Below are 17790 nucleotides of genomic sequence, written 5' to 3' on the forward strand. Positions count from 1 at the left end.
ATCTGTGGGCTCCCACACATTAAGCAAACATTGCAGAGGTTCAAGGGGGACCTCGAACCCACACACCTGGGTGATCGTTGTCATAACCGCCCTCCAATATGGTGTTATGAGGGGACAAGCCCATATCGTGTGGTAGAAGGAACCAGTGAGCCCGCAACCCCTCAGGCAAAGTGGCGTGTCTGCCCTCCCTATTTTGTATAGTATCGACCGTGCGTAGTATGTTCTATGTAATATTTTAAGTTGCACAAGTTTTAGTCTGGAAGGGGCCGCTACCTCCCGCGGGGACGCCAGTGTCTCCTGCGATTCCTGTTTGTCCAACTCATCTACCTCTGCCCGCCATCTCTCCTCTAGAGTCCATGTGGGATCCCTCTGGTTATTTATCAGCTTTCGGTATGTTAATGAAATTGCCTTTTTGGATAGTGAGTCTGTGTCTAATTTGAGTTTAGCGATATTGCTCCCTTCCTGCCATCTGATATGTTGCCTGTAGCTGTGCGAATGGAATCACCTCGCCCCTTTTCCATAGATCACCAACTTTCGAGATGCCTATAATGTCCAACCTTGTGAAGCCTTTACTCATGCGCAGCTTGCCGAACCTTGGGGAGTCCCACAGTGGTGTGTGCTTAGTTATTACCCCCTCCCATCCGAGTGCTCGCTGCGCTGAGTACCATACTTGCACAGTGTGGGCTGTGGGTCCTATTAGTGTGTTCCTCTTTTTCTTATCGTATAAGGCACCCAGGGGACCATTCATTCCCAAAGCGAGTCTGTCCATACGCAGAGCGAGTTCGTCCTGCGGGGCGTGTAGCCACTGATAAATCACGATGAGCTGGGATGCCCATTAGTATAGCTGTATATTGGGCAGGGCGATACCGCCGTCATACCAGCTACGAGTTAATTTACTCATAGCTATACAGTGAGGTTTTCCCTCCCACAGGAGATGGCCCACCTCCGTCTTGATGGCTTTAAAATATGAGTTGGGAACAGGCGTTGGCGTATTTTGTAGGTGCGTATAAGAACCTAGGGAGAGCCATCATTTTGAATAGTGCAGCCCTCCCCAGCAACGTCAGTGGGAGCGACTGCCAACTTTTCACATCATTTTTCAGCCTTTGCAGCGGTAGGAGCAGATTGCACTCTATAAACTGCTCTTGGTGGGGCGTGATATTAATACCTAGGTATTTGAAGCCGGTCTGCGTTTTCTGCATCTCGGCTCCCTGTGGCAGGCGCGATGGAGGACCCTTAAGTATATAGAGCACCGATTTGGCCCAGTTGATGGTGTAGCCGGAGACCCTACCGTCGGACGCACAAATGTCGAGTAGGCAATTGAGGGACTGTCTGGGGTGTGTCAAGTATAATAAGATGTCATTGGCATGAAGGGAAATACGGTCCTCCCATCCCTCCGTCCACCGCATCCCCTGTATCACTGGATCTCTCCAGTGCTTTCCCCGACTGTAGTCCCTTAATAGCCACAGCGATTTCCTCTTCGGTGAGGTCTGTTATCGTCCCCCCTCAGCTATCTGAAGTTGTGCTACCCACCGGCTGGATTTTTCCTTTTTATCTAACCACGCCAGCAATTTGCCAGCTTTGTCCCCCACTTCATATATCTTATGTTGCGTCTTCGTGATACGCGCCCTGGTTTCCTCCCATACATGATCCCTGTAGGCTTGTTTAGCGAGAGTAAGAGTGTGGGTAGTGTCGTCGTTGGGATCTATAGCGTGTGTGCCCTCTGCCTGGTCCACCGCCTGCTCTAGCGCCAACACCTGTTGAGTCATGTCACGTTTGTGGGCAGAGATCACAGAGATGGCCTGGTCGCGCAGGACCGTCTTATATGCCTCCCAGAGCACGACTGGGGAGGTCACTGAATGCATGTTTTCTTGAAAGTATTGCTTTGTGGTCTTATGCATGGCCTTACGTATGGTTGGCACCTTGAGGTACCCAGGGTGAATTGGGAAAATACGTCCACGACCCGTGAGGTGTGATGTGTATGATAATAGTATCGGTGAGTGGTCTGAGATGCCTCTAGGGAGGTGTGTGCTATCTTGTATAGCTTCCACACCCATCGGCATTGTGAGGAATAGGTCTGTCCGGGAAAGTTATTATGCGTGCCTGAGTGGTGCGTATACTGATTTTCAGTTGGGTTTCGCATGCGCCACACATCCACTAAACCCAGTGCCTCAGCGAAGTCCCGCAAGGTCGATGTGCACTCTTCTCGCCCCCTCGGTGGGCATCTGTCCCTTGCGTCATCCATTGTCGCGTTGAAATCGCCCCCTATTACAAGTTCCCCGGGGGGCATAAAAGGAATTTACCTAGGGCTGGGAAAGCGAGTGTGTGAAGTGCCGAAGGTATGTACACTGAGACAAAATTATACACCTTCCTCTCCCACTGACAGGAGGCCGCTGCAAAGCGCCCCTGGTCGTCTGTCCATGACCCAGTCACTATCAGAGGGCAACTCTTTCTGATCAGAATCCCGACCCCTCAAGAAACAGATGTAAATTCTGAGTGGGTCACCATCTTAAACCCCCATCTGTCCAGAGCTTTAACAGCGGTGCCCACCAAGTGGGTTTCTTGTATAAGGCAGACTGATGGGCCATGTCTCTTGAGATACTGTAATACTAGACCTCGTTTTATCTTATTTCCGAGCCCATTCACATTCCAGGATATCATGGTCAAGTGCGATCCCTGCGCATGTGCATTATCTAATCGTAAGCTTGTGCTCTCAGATGGCATAGTATAGGGAATTGTGTGATCACTGCACGTCAGTGGGTTTCAACTAGCGGAGTACCAAGCATGTGGAGCAACGGTTGTGTGATTAACTCTATCTGTTGTACTTGAGCTTGTATGTGTATAGAAAAAAACAAACTCCCCTACCACCCCCAGAAGCCCCGGGGAACGTTGTTAGCGGCTGGAAACAGGATCAGAGGGTGCCTTGTGTGCTCCGATTCCTGTGTATGTCTTTAAGGTCTGATTTGTGGACTGATAGTGTGTCGGATTTACGGGGGAACTCTCGCCTTCTCCGGAGCTCCTCTAAGCCACGGCCATTACAATCGGCTGCAGGCCACGCGCATCGGTGCTCGTCTTCTTGCTCCCCATCAGGATAATGCTCCTAAAAGGGAGTCAGGCGTTGAGCTGAGGAAGAATCGCTATCCATGAAGGAGTAGTCACCCTGACGGTAAGTGCATGGATTGTCATTCATTTCCTTTTCCTCATCAGATCCCTGGCATTTACTCTTCAACTGGGAAGGACTGTAGGCAGGGCCAAATAAGCCTTCATCCTCAGATTCCTGGAAATCCAGAAGGTGAGTTGGGGGCAATGGTGAAACCTTAGAATAGTCCTGAAATGCTGGCTTTGATGGTAGAATCTTTTTTCCTTCTGTCGACGGGCCGTTGACGTCGAGTACATAGCTGACAGCAACGACAATGGTGTGGCGTGAGGAGTCTTCATCCTACAGGGAGCGATGCAGCCCATCACATTAAGTGGGATAGCTTGCCATCTGTTCAAGTCTGCCTTCACCTTACGGAGAAGCTGCGTCAAGCTAAGGTTCCAAATCAAATCAGGGTAGAGTGCCACTTGGATACCAAAATATTGAAAGTTCAGCCTCCGTATTGGTATAGTATCTTGCCAGGCAACACAGTTGCGAGTAAGGATGGAGGGGATCCAAGATCAACTTCATAAGTTCATATGTAGACCAGAAGCCTCTGCAAATAGTTGAAGGAGATGAAGGCAGCGTGGGCCGGTGCCTTCAGGTCTCGATAGGAACAAAAGGACATTGTGTTCATAGAATGCCATATGGTCTTCCTGCCCAGTGTCCCTCTCCCACTCCCAGCCCCTGACCTTGCATAGCTGCGTATAAGTCATGCAAAGGTTCAATGACAAGAGCAAAAAGAATCGGAGTCAGGGGGCTACCCTGTCAGGGACCACGGCAAATAGGAAATGGGTTCAAGACCATGACATTAATATGCACTTGGGCGGTTGAACTGGAGTAGAGCAGTTTGACGTAATTGCAGAAGCGAGGCCCAGCCCTGGCTTTTGAAGAACTTGTGCCAGGTAGGTCCAGTCAACCGTATCAAAGGCCTTCTCAAATTCTATCAATAACAAGGCCAGAGAGGGGGACAAAAGGTGTTGGTGTGCCAATGCAACACGAAGGCATCTGAGACAATGCGCCTCTTACTCCTATCTGGCATAAAGCCACATTGATCTAAATGCATAAGGGTACCAAGGAAAGTTCTAAGACATGTGGCCAGAACAGTGGCAAAAATCTTTATCTCACTATTAATAAGCGAGATAGGGCGATACGCCACATAGTTGTTAGCTGAGGGACTTGACTTAGGAATGACCACTACGGTGGCCATATCTAATTCCTGCTGAAGAGTGGGTGTCCCGCTTTTCATCAAGACAATACCTTATTGCCCCCATCAGCGTTCTTAGACCCCCCAGTATCTCATTTTCGACAGTGGTTCCTTTTTAAATAGCTCGATTGAGGTAAGCAAAGTTTCAAAAGCCATTCTAAGGAGCCCCGCAGGCAAAGCAGCCATCCCCTGACGGGGTTACAATTGAGGTTTTCAGGCAGAACCCCACATTGCGGTCACTTCTATTAACAAATGTATTTCGAGCTCTATTAAAGGATAGACCACTTAATTTCTGGAGGGAGTCTACTATTGCACAGATCTTTAAAAAGCGGGTTAGAAATCTCATGGCCTTTTCTCGTCCTATTTATCTCCTTGACTTGGCTGTAAAAATCTTAGGGAGGGTAATTCTTCATTCGCTGGAAGACTGGACTGAAGCAAATCATTTTTTCTCTGGTGTGCAATATGATTCACGTCAAGGGTTGGGCACAGTTGAACATTCCCTGAATTTATTTTTTTTAATGGGGAAATATGTCGAAGGCACGAGAGGTTCTTCGCATATTGCATTTATTGACCTTGTCTGTGCATTTGACATGGTGGAGAGAGGGGGACCTGATGGAGGTGGTGGGTACTGAGATCTCTCTGGCAGTCCTCCTTAAAAGTTTGTATTGGGGCACAACCACCCAAGTCCCCTATGGACAGAATGGAGAAGTTACCCAATTCATCAGGTCGAATCAAGGGCTTAGGCAGGATGTATATTAGACCGCATTTTATTCCTATTTTATAACAACACTCTTTGCCTCAGAGATTGTGAAAATAGGGAAGTCTTTGCCAAAGGTCTTGCAACTTTTACAGCACTTTGATTCGTAGCATACTTGTGATTTATTTATGAGCTAAATTCATTGGGCACTAAAGGTAGAAAGCATTATGCTATTTAGGGCTTTTCCAAAATTCTCTACCTGGCTATGGTAAAATGTTACTACATAAGATCTTACTCTGGGTAATTTTTTGGTTTCTACAAATTTGGTAATATGAATTGCGTACATTTCTTTTATCAAATTTTTTTGGGATAATTTTAATTTTTCCAATGTTTTTATGTCATTTGCCGAATAAAACTGACTGAAAAGAAAACTAAACAATCCAATTTCCTTCGGAAAATCAAGATATTACTGATGCCAGCACTGATCCGTTGAACGATACTGAAGTGTAACAGTGGATTATCAGCAGTGGATCTGTAAAAAATTTATTAAAAAACATGGAAAAAAGCATCTTATTTCGAATATTAAACTGGCCTATCTCCTTCGGAAATGATCAATCTCTTTCATGCATAACAGTGACAGGCTCCTATAATGTTGACTCAATTTATACTGGTCATATTTATACCTCCATGGGAGAATGCAATCCTACAGTAAAGGGATGAGTCAACTATTCTATTTATCGACACTATTGGTTTCTCACTCCTGAGAATCTGAGTATTGCTAATATTCAGTAAATACCTTGAAATGCACCAAATGTGTGGGCTTTGCCCATGACTGCTTCAAAAGCAGGGTATGAATCAATCAGAAGAACAGATAGCAATATTATCTTTATAAGTGGAGAGCTTCCACTTACTGACATTTAAAAATCGGGTAGAATTTGTCTGACTTTGATAAAATGGCACAGAAGTGACTGAATATAAAACAAAAAGCAGGGGTGAGAGCCTTGTGCCTCAAAAATACAAAACTTGTGAACTCAGACTCATGCTGAGCACACGCATTCCATTCAAGCAGCCTGCATGAAAGTCTATCTCTGTTGTGGAAAACTTCAAATGGACCAGGAGACTCTGTCAAATGCTTTTCCTACATTAAGCAGGTTCAAGTTCCCCTTTCCAGTTTCGGCTGCACCATCAAATATAGCAGCAGCCATGTTTAGGCGAGCAAGCTTGTCTCTCCGGGGTTAAACCTGTGTTGCACGGGAGAAACCACATGATGAATGACCCAGGCTTTTCTATTCACCAACAGTTTGTTGTACACTTTCAAATCAATAGTCGTTAATAAAAGTAGGCTGTACAAACTGCACATTTTAAAATCGCTATTCGTTTTGAGAAAGATAAACGCATTGATCTCTCTCCATTAACATGCAGTGGATTCATAATTTGCCAGAGTAATGGTTAACTCCCCAAAAAAGTTCAGTCAATATTTTACATCAATAAAGTTCTTCTATACTTCTGATGCACTGCAGCCTGCACAAACTGCTTTCCCATATTCTAATCTCGTTATGCCTCTTACGAACACCTGCAGAGTGAAGGGGTATGCTGAGTGGCTAGTAGGTCACAATGTAGATGTGGTATCTCCACCGATGCCCAGTTCTCTGCCATTTGCTATTCAGAACACAGTAGACAGGTGTTGAGGTTTAGGGCACCAGTGCAAATCAGGAGTTTTTAAAGCATCTACTTGCCCTTTCCCAGGAGACAGGCGTCGAGCCACTCCTACCAGCAATGGGGTTGGAAAAGATTCAGTGTGGCTGAATTAAAGCATCCTGCACACGAGATTCGTTTGTGAAAATGTGAACTAGTGATTGGAACCGTAGGTGAAATATCCATGGGAACCGCAGGTGCAATATCCGAGAAGGGCCAAGCCAGCCTACACTTATGCATGGGTAAAATGGGCAAACATGATCTCTGAATAAAGCAAGAAGAAACGTCACAAAAGTATCATCGTGGGGTTTGGTGGCATGGCCCTGGGCTGGAGAATGCAGCAAGCCACATGGTTTCCTCGTACGCTATTTCAGAAGGATGTGATTGGCAGGTTGCTGATCATGGGTACTATTGATCCTTCCTAAAACCAATTCTAAACTTGAAATCACTACATCACAGGGCCCCGACCTTTTTCTTTTCAGTTGCTTGGTGCCCCAGTAATCAGGAAACAATTGAAATTGATAACTGTGTCAAGGACTGTCCGGCATAAAAACATACCATGAAGAAATGGATAAAGCCTGCAATGGGTAATTACTGAATTCACTGCAGCTGTATGGTACTACAATTGTGAAAACATTTAATGAAAGTATCTAAACATCCTTACTCAATTTTGGTTGTTGAAATCAAGAGAAATGAAATCCTGATATATGCAATTTCCAACAGAGGTTTTAACTTCATGTATTATTGATGGATTGTTATAATTGTTTTCAATTGATCGTAGTTTTTTACATTTTGTAAATGCTTTCTGAATATTGTATTATATATTTACATTTTTTGGGGAGTGGGGTTGAACTAAAATAAAAACTGAATTGCTGACATTGCCCATTTTGGAAGGAAGTACTAGGATTTCCATTGTACACACAATACTAGGATTTCCATTGTACACACAATACTAGGATTTCCATTGTACACACAATACGGCTGAAGTATTTTCCATCTAGCGGGCATGAACATAGGAATATTTCACCAATCACACTCATGCTCACAGTTCCAGCGTTACAGCAGCAGGGGACTTGGGTCCTCATTTACAAGAGGCCTGCGCTGCTGGAGCATCACTTGTTTTAATGTTTCGGTGGTGAAAGGCCTCTCAGTCATATCTATGAGGCGACGCAAAGCCACCCTGCGTGGCTTTGTATGGCCTCGAAGATATGGAGTGAGGCAAAGCAGCGCAAATCGCTACCTTGCCTTAGTGTGTGTCAAGGAGGTGTTCAATGGACGTTGCAGTGGGTGTTCCCACGCAACACCCATCGATTTTGACGCTTTGTCGCTGCCCCAGATTTACAAAATCACGTAAACCTGGGGCAGCATCAAAAGCCTACACCTTCCCAGGAGAGGTGCAATGAGGAGAAATATATTTATTTCTCCTCGTTTTTTCCTCTTTCTAAGTGTGAAGTAGGAAGCGCCTCCATTGATTGTTTTATGCAGGAAGATGTCCCTTCCTGCTAAAAACAATCATTCTTACAACGCAGACACCCTTCACCGTGGTGCAAACCTGCCTGCGTTGGCGCAAGGCGGCTAAAACAGCTCTAGCACAGTGGGAAAGGATAGGAATGCACTGTATATCATAAATATGATGCATTCCTGTACTTTCCTTTTGACGCAGGGCAGTGTAGCAAAGTGTCTTTCAGGGCTGTCTTTCATCAAAAACTTGTAAATGAGGCCCTTTGTTTCGCTGTGTAGTTTTTATCACAGAAGGCCTCACCTCCTTACATGCTTGGAGGAGGGCCCATATTTCTACATTGCACCCCCAGTAAAGACCTAAGGCCTCAATTACAAGAGGCCTGCACAGCCGGAGCATCACTATTCTTGACTCTCCGGTGGCACAGGCCTCTCAATCATATCTGTGAGGCAAAGCAAAGCCACTCTGCCTGGCTTTGCATGGCCTCATAGATATGGAGTAAGGCACAGCAGCGCAAAGCTCTGCATTGCCTTACTCTGCGTCAAGGATGTGTTCTATGGGCGCAGTGATGGGTGTTCCAATGCAACACCCATGGATTTTGACGCTGCACCAGATATACAAAATCACGTAAACCTGAGGCAGCGCCAAAACCTTACGCCTTCCCAGAGCAGGCGTAACAAGGAGAAATGTTGTAATTTCTCCTTGTTTGTTCCTCTTTCCATGTGTGCTGCATTCTGCAGCACATATAGAACGAGGAAAACATCTACATGGATTGTTTTTGTGCCGGAAGGTGTCCTTCCTGCATAAAAACAATCCTGCCAACAATGCAGACACCCTTGCTCCATGACGCAAGGGTGCTAGGCACCAAATTGTGCGCCAGCTGAAAGGACAGGAAAGCATCATATGAAAATAAGTTACTTACCTGTAAACTGTACTTATCCAGTATTGGTATCTTTCATAGATTCACATGCTTAAAACATTCCCCGTCGTCGAAGTGGGAGTCCCACGGTACATAAAAAGCAATAAGTAATTACTCTTACATTAACGTTAATAGAGAAAAACCATTCACTTTAATATCTCCTCCTAGTCATTAGATATGGTCCAAACTCCAGCCAATCAGGCGACAGCACCTCTAGAACCCTCTCCACAGAGGCTCCAGGCTCTCAGATTTTCGAGCACAAGTGTAATATAAACGTACAATAAGAAAACAGGGAGCCTCTATGGGGAGGTGGGTGGGTCACATGTGCATCTATGAAAGATACCAATACTGGAGAACCACAGTTTACAGGTAAGTAATTTATTTTCTTCTCCAGTATTGGGGTATCTTTCATAGATTCACATGCTTGGATCAGAGTAGATAGCAGTTATCACATAGGTTCAAATTATTCCTACAGAGAGAATATCATAAACAGAGTACGAAAGAACACTGCATGTTACCCAATGTAAAACATACTCATGAACCCCTTATTTATATATAGATAAATATCTATATGGCAATCTAACAATGTCCATGCATAGATTCATAACAATCTTGAAACTATATATATATATACATATATATCTTTAAATAGCAATCTTAAAGCTTAAAAGGAGGTGGGAATAATAGAGGCTCACCTTACATAAATAGATGACGTGGCACCGCTTGTCCCACCGCTGTATCAGCATTACTGGCATCTTCTAGACGGTAATGCTTGGAAAAAATGTGCCTGCAGGACCAAGTTGCTGCTCTGCAAATTTGTTGAATAGGCACACCGGCAAAGAGAGCTGTAGATGATGAGACTGCTCTCGTAGAATGCGCTTTTACTGTTGAATGCAGAGGCTTGCCCGCTTGCTGATGGCAACATTTAATCGCACAGGAAATCCAACGTGCAACAGTTTGTTTAGTCATTGGATACCCTTTTCTTATCTTTCCATAGGCCACAAAAAGCTGATCAGCTTTACGGATACAGGCTGTTTTCTGTAAATAAAATGTTATCCATCTCTTAACATCCAGAGAATGTAAGGCCCTTTCCGCTGGTGACTGTGGATTAGGGAAAAAAGTCTTTAAAATGACTGGTTTGTTTAAGTGAAAATCCGATGGAACCTTAGAAATAAAGGTTTGCTTTGTTCTAAGTACAACAGAGTCTTTAGTAAACTGGAGGAAAGGGTGTCGAGTAGTGAAAGCATGTATGTCGCTTACTCATTTAGCCGAAGTAAGAGCTAGTAGAAGTGATGTTCTCCATGAAATTAATTTAAGATCAGCCCTATGAATAGGCTCAAATGGAGCTTTGATGAGTTGTGCTAACACAATGTTAAGATGCCAAGGCGGAGTAGGGTGCCTAATTGGAGGGACCATTCTAAATAATCTTTTGAGAAATTGTTTTATAATTCTTGAAGACCAAAGAGATTGTGATCCATTTTGCCGTCGAAATCTGGAAATTGCGGCAAGGAATACCTTAATAGTAGAATGAGAAAGGCCAGATTTTGCCAGTTGGAGGAAAAAAGGCAGCAATTGTTCTGGTGGAGACTAAACAGGGTGCACTTCAGAGGTTTCACACCAATGACAGAATCTCTTCCACTTGAGTTTATAAGTCTTTATAGTGGAGGGTGCACTTGCGTTGGTTAGAACCTCCCGGCAATGAGCAGGTATAACTAGGTCTTCAAACTCATAGTATTTAGGAGCCAGGCTGCTAATCGCAGAGATGTTGGATCCGGATGGCAGACTTCATTGTCAACAAGTTCTGTAATGGGTGCGATAGTCTGGGTTTGCACTCCGACAGGAGTAGGAGCTCTGTGAAACAGAATTGGTGAGGACGCCTGGGGGCTATGAGAAGTATTTGGCAGGGTTCTTTCCTCATCTTCCGAAGCACCCTTGGGACTAAAGAAATCGGAGGAAAAGCGTACGCATACATTATTGACCAATTTATCGAAAACGCATTCCCGCACGATCCCTGTTGGGGTAGCCAGCTGGCGAAGAATTGGCATTTGCGGTTCCGACTGGTTTCAAATAGATACAAACTCGGTTTGCCCCACAACCGAAAGATGTGATCCAATGTTGGTTGGTGAAGTTCCCATTCGTGGTTGGATGTAATTGACTTGCTCAGAGAGTCCGCTAGGATGTTGGCCTGTCCTGGAACATGTACTGCCGTCAATGTTATCTGATGTTGTATGAACCAATCCCAAATTTGCTGAGCCTGAAGGGATAGCATAGTTGATCTTGTACCTCCCTGCTTGTTTAAATAATGCATGCCTGTTGTGTTTTCTGTCTGAAATAATACTGAAGCTCCTGATATTATGGAGCAAAAGGATTTCAGAGCCAGGAATATCTCAATCAACTCTAAGACGTTTATCTGAAATGTTCTTTGTTGACTGTCCCACTTCCCCTTCACTGTCAGTCCTTGTAGATGTGCTGCCTAGCCTTTGAGGGATGCATCAGTTGTTATTATGAAACCTGGTGAGTCCACTATAAACGATAGGCCTGCTGCTGTGTTTGGGATGTGAGTCCACTATAGTAGCGCTTTTTTCATTTGAGGTGTTACTCTGTTAACATCGTCGAAGGACCCTGAGATCTGCAGACATTGTTTGTCCAGCTCCTCTTGCAATGGTCTAATTCGCAGACGACAGTTGTGAATTAGGGGAATGCAAGAGGACAACATTCCCAGAAGCGATTTGAACTTGTGGACAGAAATAGACTTTTTTGCGAGTAGTAGAGCAGCTAACTTGTAAATCCTTTGTTGACTATCTTGTGAGACAAAGGCCTTGCCTGATGAGTGTCCAAGGTTGCCTCTAAGAATGTTTTTACCTTTGAAGAGGTTAACTGAGACTGTGGTAGATTTATCGAGAGACCAAGGACTGGAAGAGAGAAATACATCTTTGAGGGTGACTGCTAGCTACTGAAAAAGATTTTGCCTTTATGAGGCAGTCGTCCAGATAAGGGAAGAGTTGGACACCATCCTCAAGAAGATGAGCCGCCACCGGTGCTTAAACCTTGGTGAACACTCGGTGCACTGAACGAAGGCCCAAAGGTAGGACCTTGAATTGGAAATCTCTACCAGCCACTCTGAAGCGCATGAATTTTCTGTGTCTGGGAAGGATAGGGATATGAAAATAGGCATCCTGAAGGTCTAGGGTTGCCATGAAGTCCTCCTGTTTTATCAATAGAAGCACCTCCTGAAGAGACAACATCCGGAAGGATTGCTCTTTTAGAAATTTGTTGAGGGAACGAAGGGAATGTGGCGCCACTCTCCTGATTTCTTTTTTATGAGGAAAAACCTCGAATAGAACCCTGTTCCTTTCTGTAACTTTGGAACAACTTCGATCGCTACTTTCTTTAACATTATTTTTATTTGGGACAAAAGTTCCTTCAAATGAGCAGGAGGACCACCTCTGGGAGGATAATTTGGAGGAATCTTCAAGAATTCCAAAGTGTGACCCCTGGAAACTATGTCCAAAACCCATCTGTCTGTTGTTATTGCAGACCATTCGGAGAAGAAATGGGAGATTCTTTCTCCAACTTTGACCGGATTGATGGGAAAAGTGGTTGGCAGTGGGAGTTAGCTCTGCCTCTGTAGGCAGTCAATCCTCTGTAATGCTTGTAGGAAGCGGCTGGAGATTGCTTAAATGACTGTTGCGCTGTGAAGATGTGTACCTTGGTTGACCTTGGTACGATTGATATTGTTTATATTGATTGTATCCTCCTCGAAAGGATGACGAGACACAACCTCTTGCTCCACAAAAGGGCTGTTTTCTATATTGCAGAGTGCCGAGAGCCTTTGCAGTATCCGTATCTTTTTTTATGGTCTGAAGAGCTTCATCTATATGTTGGCCAAATAGGGATTCACCATCATAAGGCATGTTGATCACTTTTGTTTGAACTTCTTGTCTAAAAGAAGTATCCTTCGACCAACCCTGACGCCTCAGGACTGCAGCCCCAACCATTTGGCAGAATCCTGTGGAAGAAACATCCACTGCGCAGTGAATAATCTCAGCAGAGATCCTTTCTCCCTCTTGTAAAAAATGTATGCGTCAGCCTTGGATTCCTCCGGCAACAACTCTATAAGGGGCAAAATGTCCGACCACATTTGTCTGTCATATCTGCCTAAGATAGCGATTGAATTGGCCGCAATGACAGTTGTTGCCACCATGGTTAAAACATTTTTGCAGATGGAATCGAGACATCTTCCATCTCTATCAGGAGGGGCCGATAACGGAGATGCAGGATTTCTGGCACGGCGTTGTGCCACCTGTGATATCACAGTGCCAGGTTTAGGTTGACCGATAAGACAGGCAGGAGAGTTATCCGGAGCCTTGTATTTCTTTTCTAATTTAGGCAAGAATGCAGGAATTTAGGCTGGCGTCTTCATGACCTTTAAGACCTCCTGCCATATGAAGTCTACAATAGGGATAGCACAGACCTGCCTCTTCATTTGTTCCTTAAAGTCATAAAAGAAACAATCAGCTTGCTTGGTGACCATAGGAAGCTGAAATCTCTTTGCCGCTCTCTCCATAAGGATATGGAAACCTCCTATATCCTCAGGTGGTGAATCCATAGGAGGTGGACTGGAAGGCGATGGTGTCTGGATCTGGAAATCATCCCATTCGTTAGGAAGGGATATTTCGTCCAACTCTCCCTCTTCTCTTTCTTCATCAGTAGTATGAATCTCTCGGTCCTGATGTTGAGTTACTGTGGCTACTGGAAAAATTGGAGGGGGAGATCTGATGAGCAAGGATGGCTGCGGAATAGGTATCTGAGGAACAGAAGAGGACGGCTCTGAGGTAGGAAATATGCGGTAGTAATCCTCTACCATATGTTGCAAGTTTGAGACAAGAGGCATTGGCATTTGAACTGTCTGATCAGCTTGTCTTCCCTGATTAGTAACCTCTGGATAAAAAACGCATTCTTCATCTTCATCATCCTGGCACTTTATAGGGAGTTCAGAAGGACTGCGAGCAGCCGAAACCTATCATCATTATCTGCTCCATAGTCAAAGATTTCTTATGTATTTCAAGGAGATACTTTACTTGGAGAGGTATGAATAGGCAATAAAAGCTCTTCAGAAGTTTTTCTTTTAGGCAGTCCTAAATCAACCCCAGAAGTAGCTATAATCGACGATGGAACAAGCATCGACTCGGATGTCAAGCCTACTACAGATGTCAATGATGAAGATTTTATTAATGGTTCTTCCGTCGATATTCTGGATGTCGACAAACTGTGTCGACGAGGATCTGTATCGGAGGTCTTCGGCTCCGTCGACAAGGCTACCGTCGACAAAGCTACCGTCAAAAGGCTACCGTCGACGAAGAAGATTTACCCTAGAGAGCCGCCGACAGCCTCAGCGGCGACGGTGCTTACGTCGACGAAGGTCCTGACAAGGGCTGCTTCTTTTTCGTCGACGATGACGATAAAGATAATGTTGACATAACAGACGGCCTCACCTTCACTGATACGAACGTCGAGGGAGAAGATGCCGACGACAATCATTTTGCTGAGGAGAAGAGAAAGCCGATGTTGTCACCATAGTTGTGGCAAATTCTCGTTGTGGAAAGAAATCGTCGATGTCTTCATATCGTCTTTTTTGTGAGGTAAAAGTGTCTCAGGAAGATACATTGACGCCTGCTTCAATTTTGAAGAGGATTTTGAAGGCGTAGAGGGCACAGATTGACTCTTAAAAAAGACAGATGCCTTTTTTGAAGATGAAGGCTGATCTTCCTGTTTTGAGGTGTGATGATGTTTTTACAACACCTTAGCAGCCTTAGGAAAGACCAGCTCCACCTCACTAGCTCTCTTTTTTGAAGCTGTTGTATTTAAAGAGGAATCACTCTCCTCATTAGATAAAGGATTGTCCTTTGTCTTGAGCTTCTGTAGCCACAGAAGAAGACGTCCTTCCCTGTCCCTCAAGGTCTTTTGAGAAAATGTTCTACAGTTTTACAATCTCTCACCTAGTGGTCTGGGTGAAGACAGCAGATACATTTTGTGTGGGGATAATCTGAGAAAAGTCTTAGTTTCCCACAAGATTCACAATGCCTGAAGAGAGATCTTTTAGAAGAAGACATGTTCAGAAGTAATATCTGAAGAAACCAGAAGATAAAGTAGAAGTACTGAGCAGAGCTCAGGGAGACTCCCTTCACACGACATGCGGTAGAAAATCTGAGAGCCTGGAGCCTGATTGGCTGGCGTTTGGACCATATCTAAAGTCTAGGACAAGATATTAAAGTGAATGGTTTTTCTCTTTCAACTTTAATGTTAGAGTAATTACTTATTGCTTTTTATGTACCTTGGGACTCCCACTTCGACGACGGGGAATGATTGAAGCATATGTATCTATGAAAAATACCCCAATACTGAGGACATCATAATACAGCGTATTCCTGCCCTTTCCTTTTGACGCAGGGCAGCGCAGCAAAGTGACTTGCTGTGCTGCCCTGCGCCAAAAACACATAAATGAGGCCCTTAGTGTCCATTTCATACCCTGAGATGCCTGGATTTGCCTGACCACAAAAGATCCTCTCCAAGAGCAGCTATAAGCCAAAGATACAGCTACTGAAGTTTATGAATATCACTGAATACAAGTGATTGGTGCTATCCTATCTCCCTTCTAACTCTGAATCTCTGGCAGTTGAGAAACCCAGAGGACCCCTCTTTGAAGGCATTTCAGGGCCATGTACAATCTGAAATCCCCAGTTTCTGGTCTCCTGAACATCAATGTTTTGAATCAGATTCCAGTGCCACTTACTGGTCGGGCACTCCCTTTCGTAGGAGGGTCTTAATACCAAGTTTGATGGTGCGTTTTTTAAGATTGCTGGTTCAATAAGGACACGATCTGCTGAGGGGTTTGCTGGGCACACACCAGACATGAACTAAGCATAAGTTTAGACAGCTAAAGATACATTTGTATCAGTCTGATTTGTTGACTGAGGGTTTCTGTTTGGACGAAACTGTCACATCACCAATACAAGATACTTCCTTGCAGGTCTGATGCTGCATGACAGCAGGCAGGATTCTGTATCCCTAACCTGAGCGGATTAATGTACAACAGCAGACCTTAAAACAAATACTACTAATTAGTTTAGTCTCAGTTGAATAAATCATCTCAATAAATTGTTTAGTTAACCATCAACAGAGTAATATAATTTGTTGATCAAACATTTCAACGAATAGACAGCGGCGTAAACAATTCTAATGCCTTCACTAATCCAAGACTTACCAGTTAAAGTTTGAGTCAGTTTGGAAACGCAAGCATTAGAATCTGACTGACAGACCACCGAAGTGCCAGTGCAGGTGGGTTTTTCGTCGGTGGTGCACTTTATACAGGAGAGGGAATTTCCTAGACCAGAGGTATAAAAAGTCCTTTGTTAGCTGATCCCAAAACGTATTTAAAAGTACGAAACGTTTATGTAATTCGATACAGAGCCATTATTCTGAAAGAAATAAAAGATGTATGCATCCTTTATGTGCCTTGCAAACAAGATTAGACTGTTCTACTGTGCTACCCTGAGGGTCTAGTACTAACTGGGTGCATTAGGTACTCAGTTTGGCTCCAATAGAGGTGACCCCAGACATCAAAGAACAAACATTTCACCTATGTGATTAATAATAAGCTGTTTTTTTATGTAAGTTGTAACTTGGTGAGCAGTTCTGCAATCTAAGTTACTGACACTCTGTTAAAGTGCTATGACTTGTTTATTGAGAAAGGCAATACTGGTTACTGGTGGTACATATTAAGCAAGGAGATTAAGTAAAGTGTGGAGGACAAAGAAAAAAAACAAGGACCTGACAAGTACACTTGAAATGGTTGCAGCTATGGGGAGATTAGATAAAGGGGGGAGGAAACACCAAAGAGGCACAGCGTAAGCATTGTGCAGGCAAAACCTAAAGCCCACCCCTTCAGACGTTGTTTTAAATCAACACACCATCATGAGAATATGACAAAAGTTTTAAAAGCTCACTGGTATTTCTGTGCACATCAGGCAAATGCGATCATGTCACTAAAAATACAGTACAAAAGGGGCCTGATGAAATGGAAGAGCATGTGGACATAAAAATCACTCTTAAACGGATTCAAACACTTCCTGCCACTCTGCAGATGCCACAAAGCTGCAAGCCACCTGACCTGACCCAGGCAATCAGGGCGAGATGAGATGGACGCACAACAGCCTGTACAGCTTACGACCACCCCTAGCTGAATATGTTCAGCCAGTGCGAAGCGGAAGCAGTGGGTAGGCCTGTGAAAGAAATGAAAATTGCCGTAAGAATGATTAGCGGGGTGATTAAAACCACTTAGGAACTATTGAATGGATTTTCTAGCCTCTTTGGGTTACATTCAATGTTTAACGTCACTAACAGCAGGATCTGTAAAGCGCAGTAATGCAAAAACACATATTTTGCGGCCAAAGAGAGCACATCCTTCTGCTCCCTGGTACTCACAGGAGATTAGATCTCAAAAGCTCATCTGCAAGCAGCGAGAACGTAGGTGGAGGAGTAATTATAACGAATCCGAGAGAAAAGTTTATAAAATCAGCCTCCAGAAATATAAACAGGTTATTGTTACTGCCAAACAAAGATACTTTGCCTCTCAGATTTTGGATTCAAGTAATTCAGCCAAAGAACTATTTAAGACAGT

General features: G+C 44.2%; 1 protein-coding gene across 5 annotated transcripts in view; it reads right to left on the bottom strand.

The window, feature by feature from the left end:
- LOC146808892 (phospholipase A2 inhibitor gamma subunit B-like) overlaps positions 1-17790 on the bottom strand; it is a 460033-nt gene that overhangs the window by 236020 nt on the left and 206223 nt on the right. For 4 of the 5 annotated variants that reach the window (XM_085615706.1, XM_085615705.1, XM_085615704.1 and 1 more), the window contains exon 3: positions 16375-16494. The exons of the other annotated variant lie outside the window; for it this stretch is intronic. In XM_085615706.1, coding sequence (XP_085471832.1) covers positions 16375-16494 — 120 coding nt within the window. The remainder of the gene's footprint in view (positions 1-16374; positions 16495-17790) is intronic. 5 annotated transcript variants of the gene reach the window in all.

This window comes from Triturus cristatus, chromosome 7 (genome assembly GCF_964204655.1).
Source record: "Triturus cristatus chromosome 7, aTriCri1.1, whole genome shotgun sequence".
In the NCBI taxonomy this organism is placed as follows: domain Eukaryota; kingdom Metazoa; phylum Chordata; class Amphibia; order Caudata; family Salamandridae; genus Triturus; species Triturus cristatus.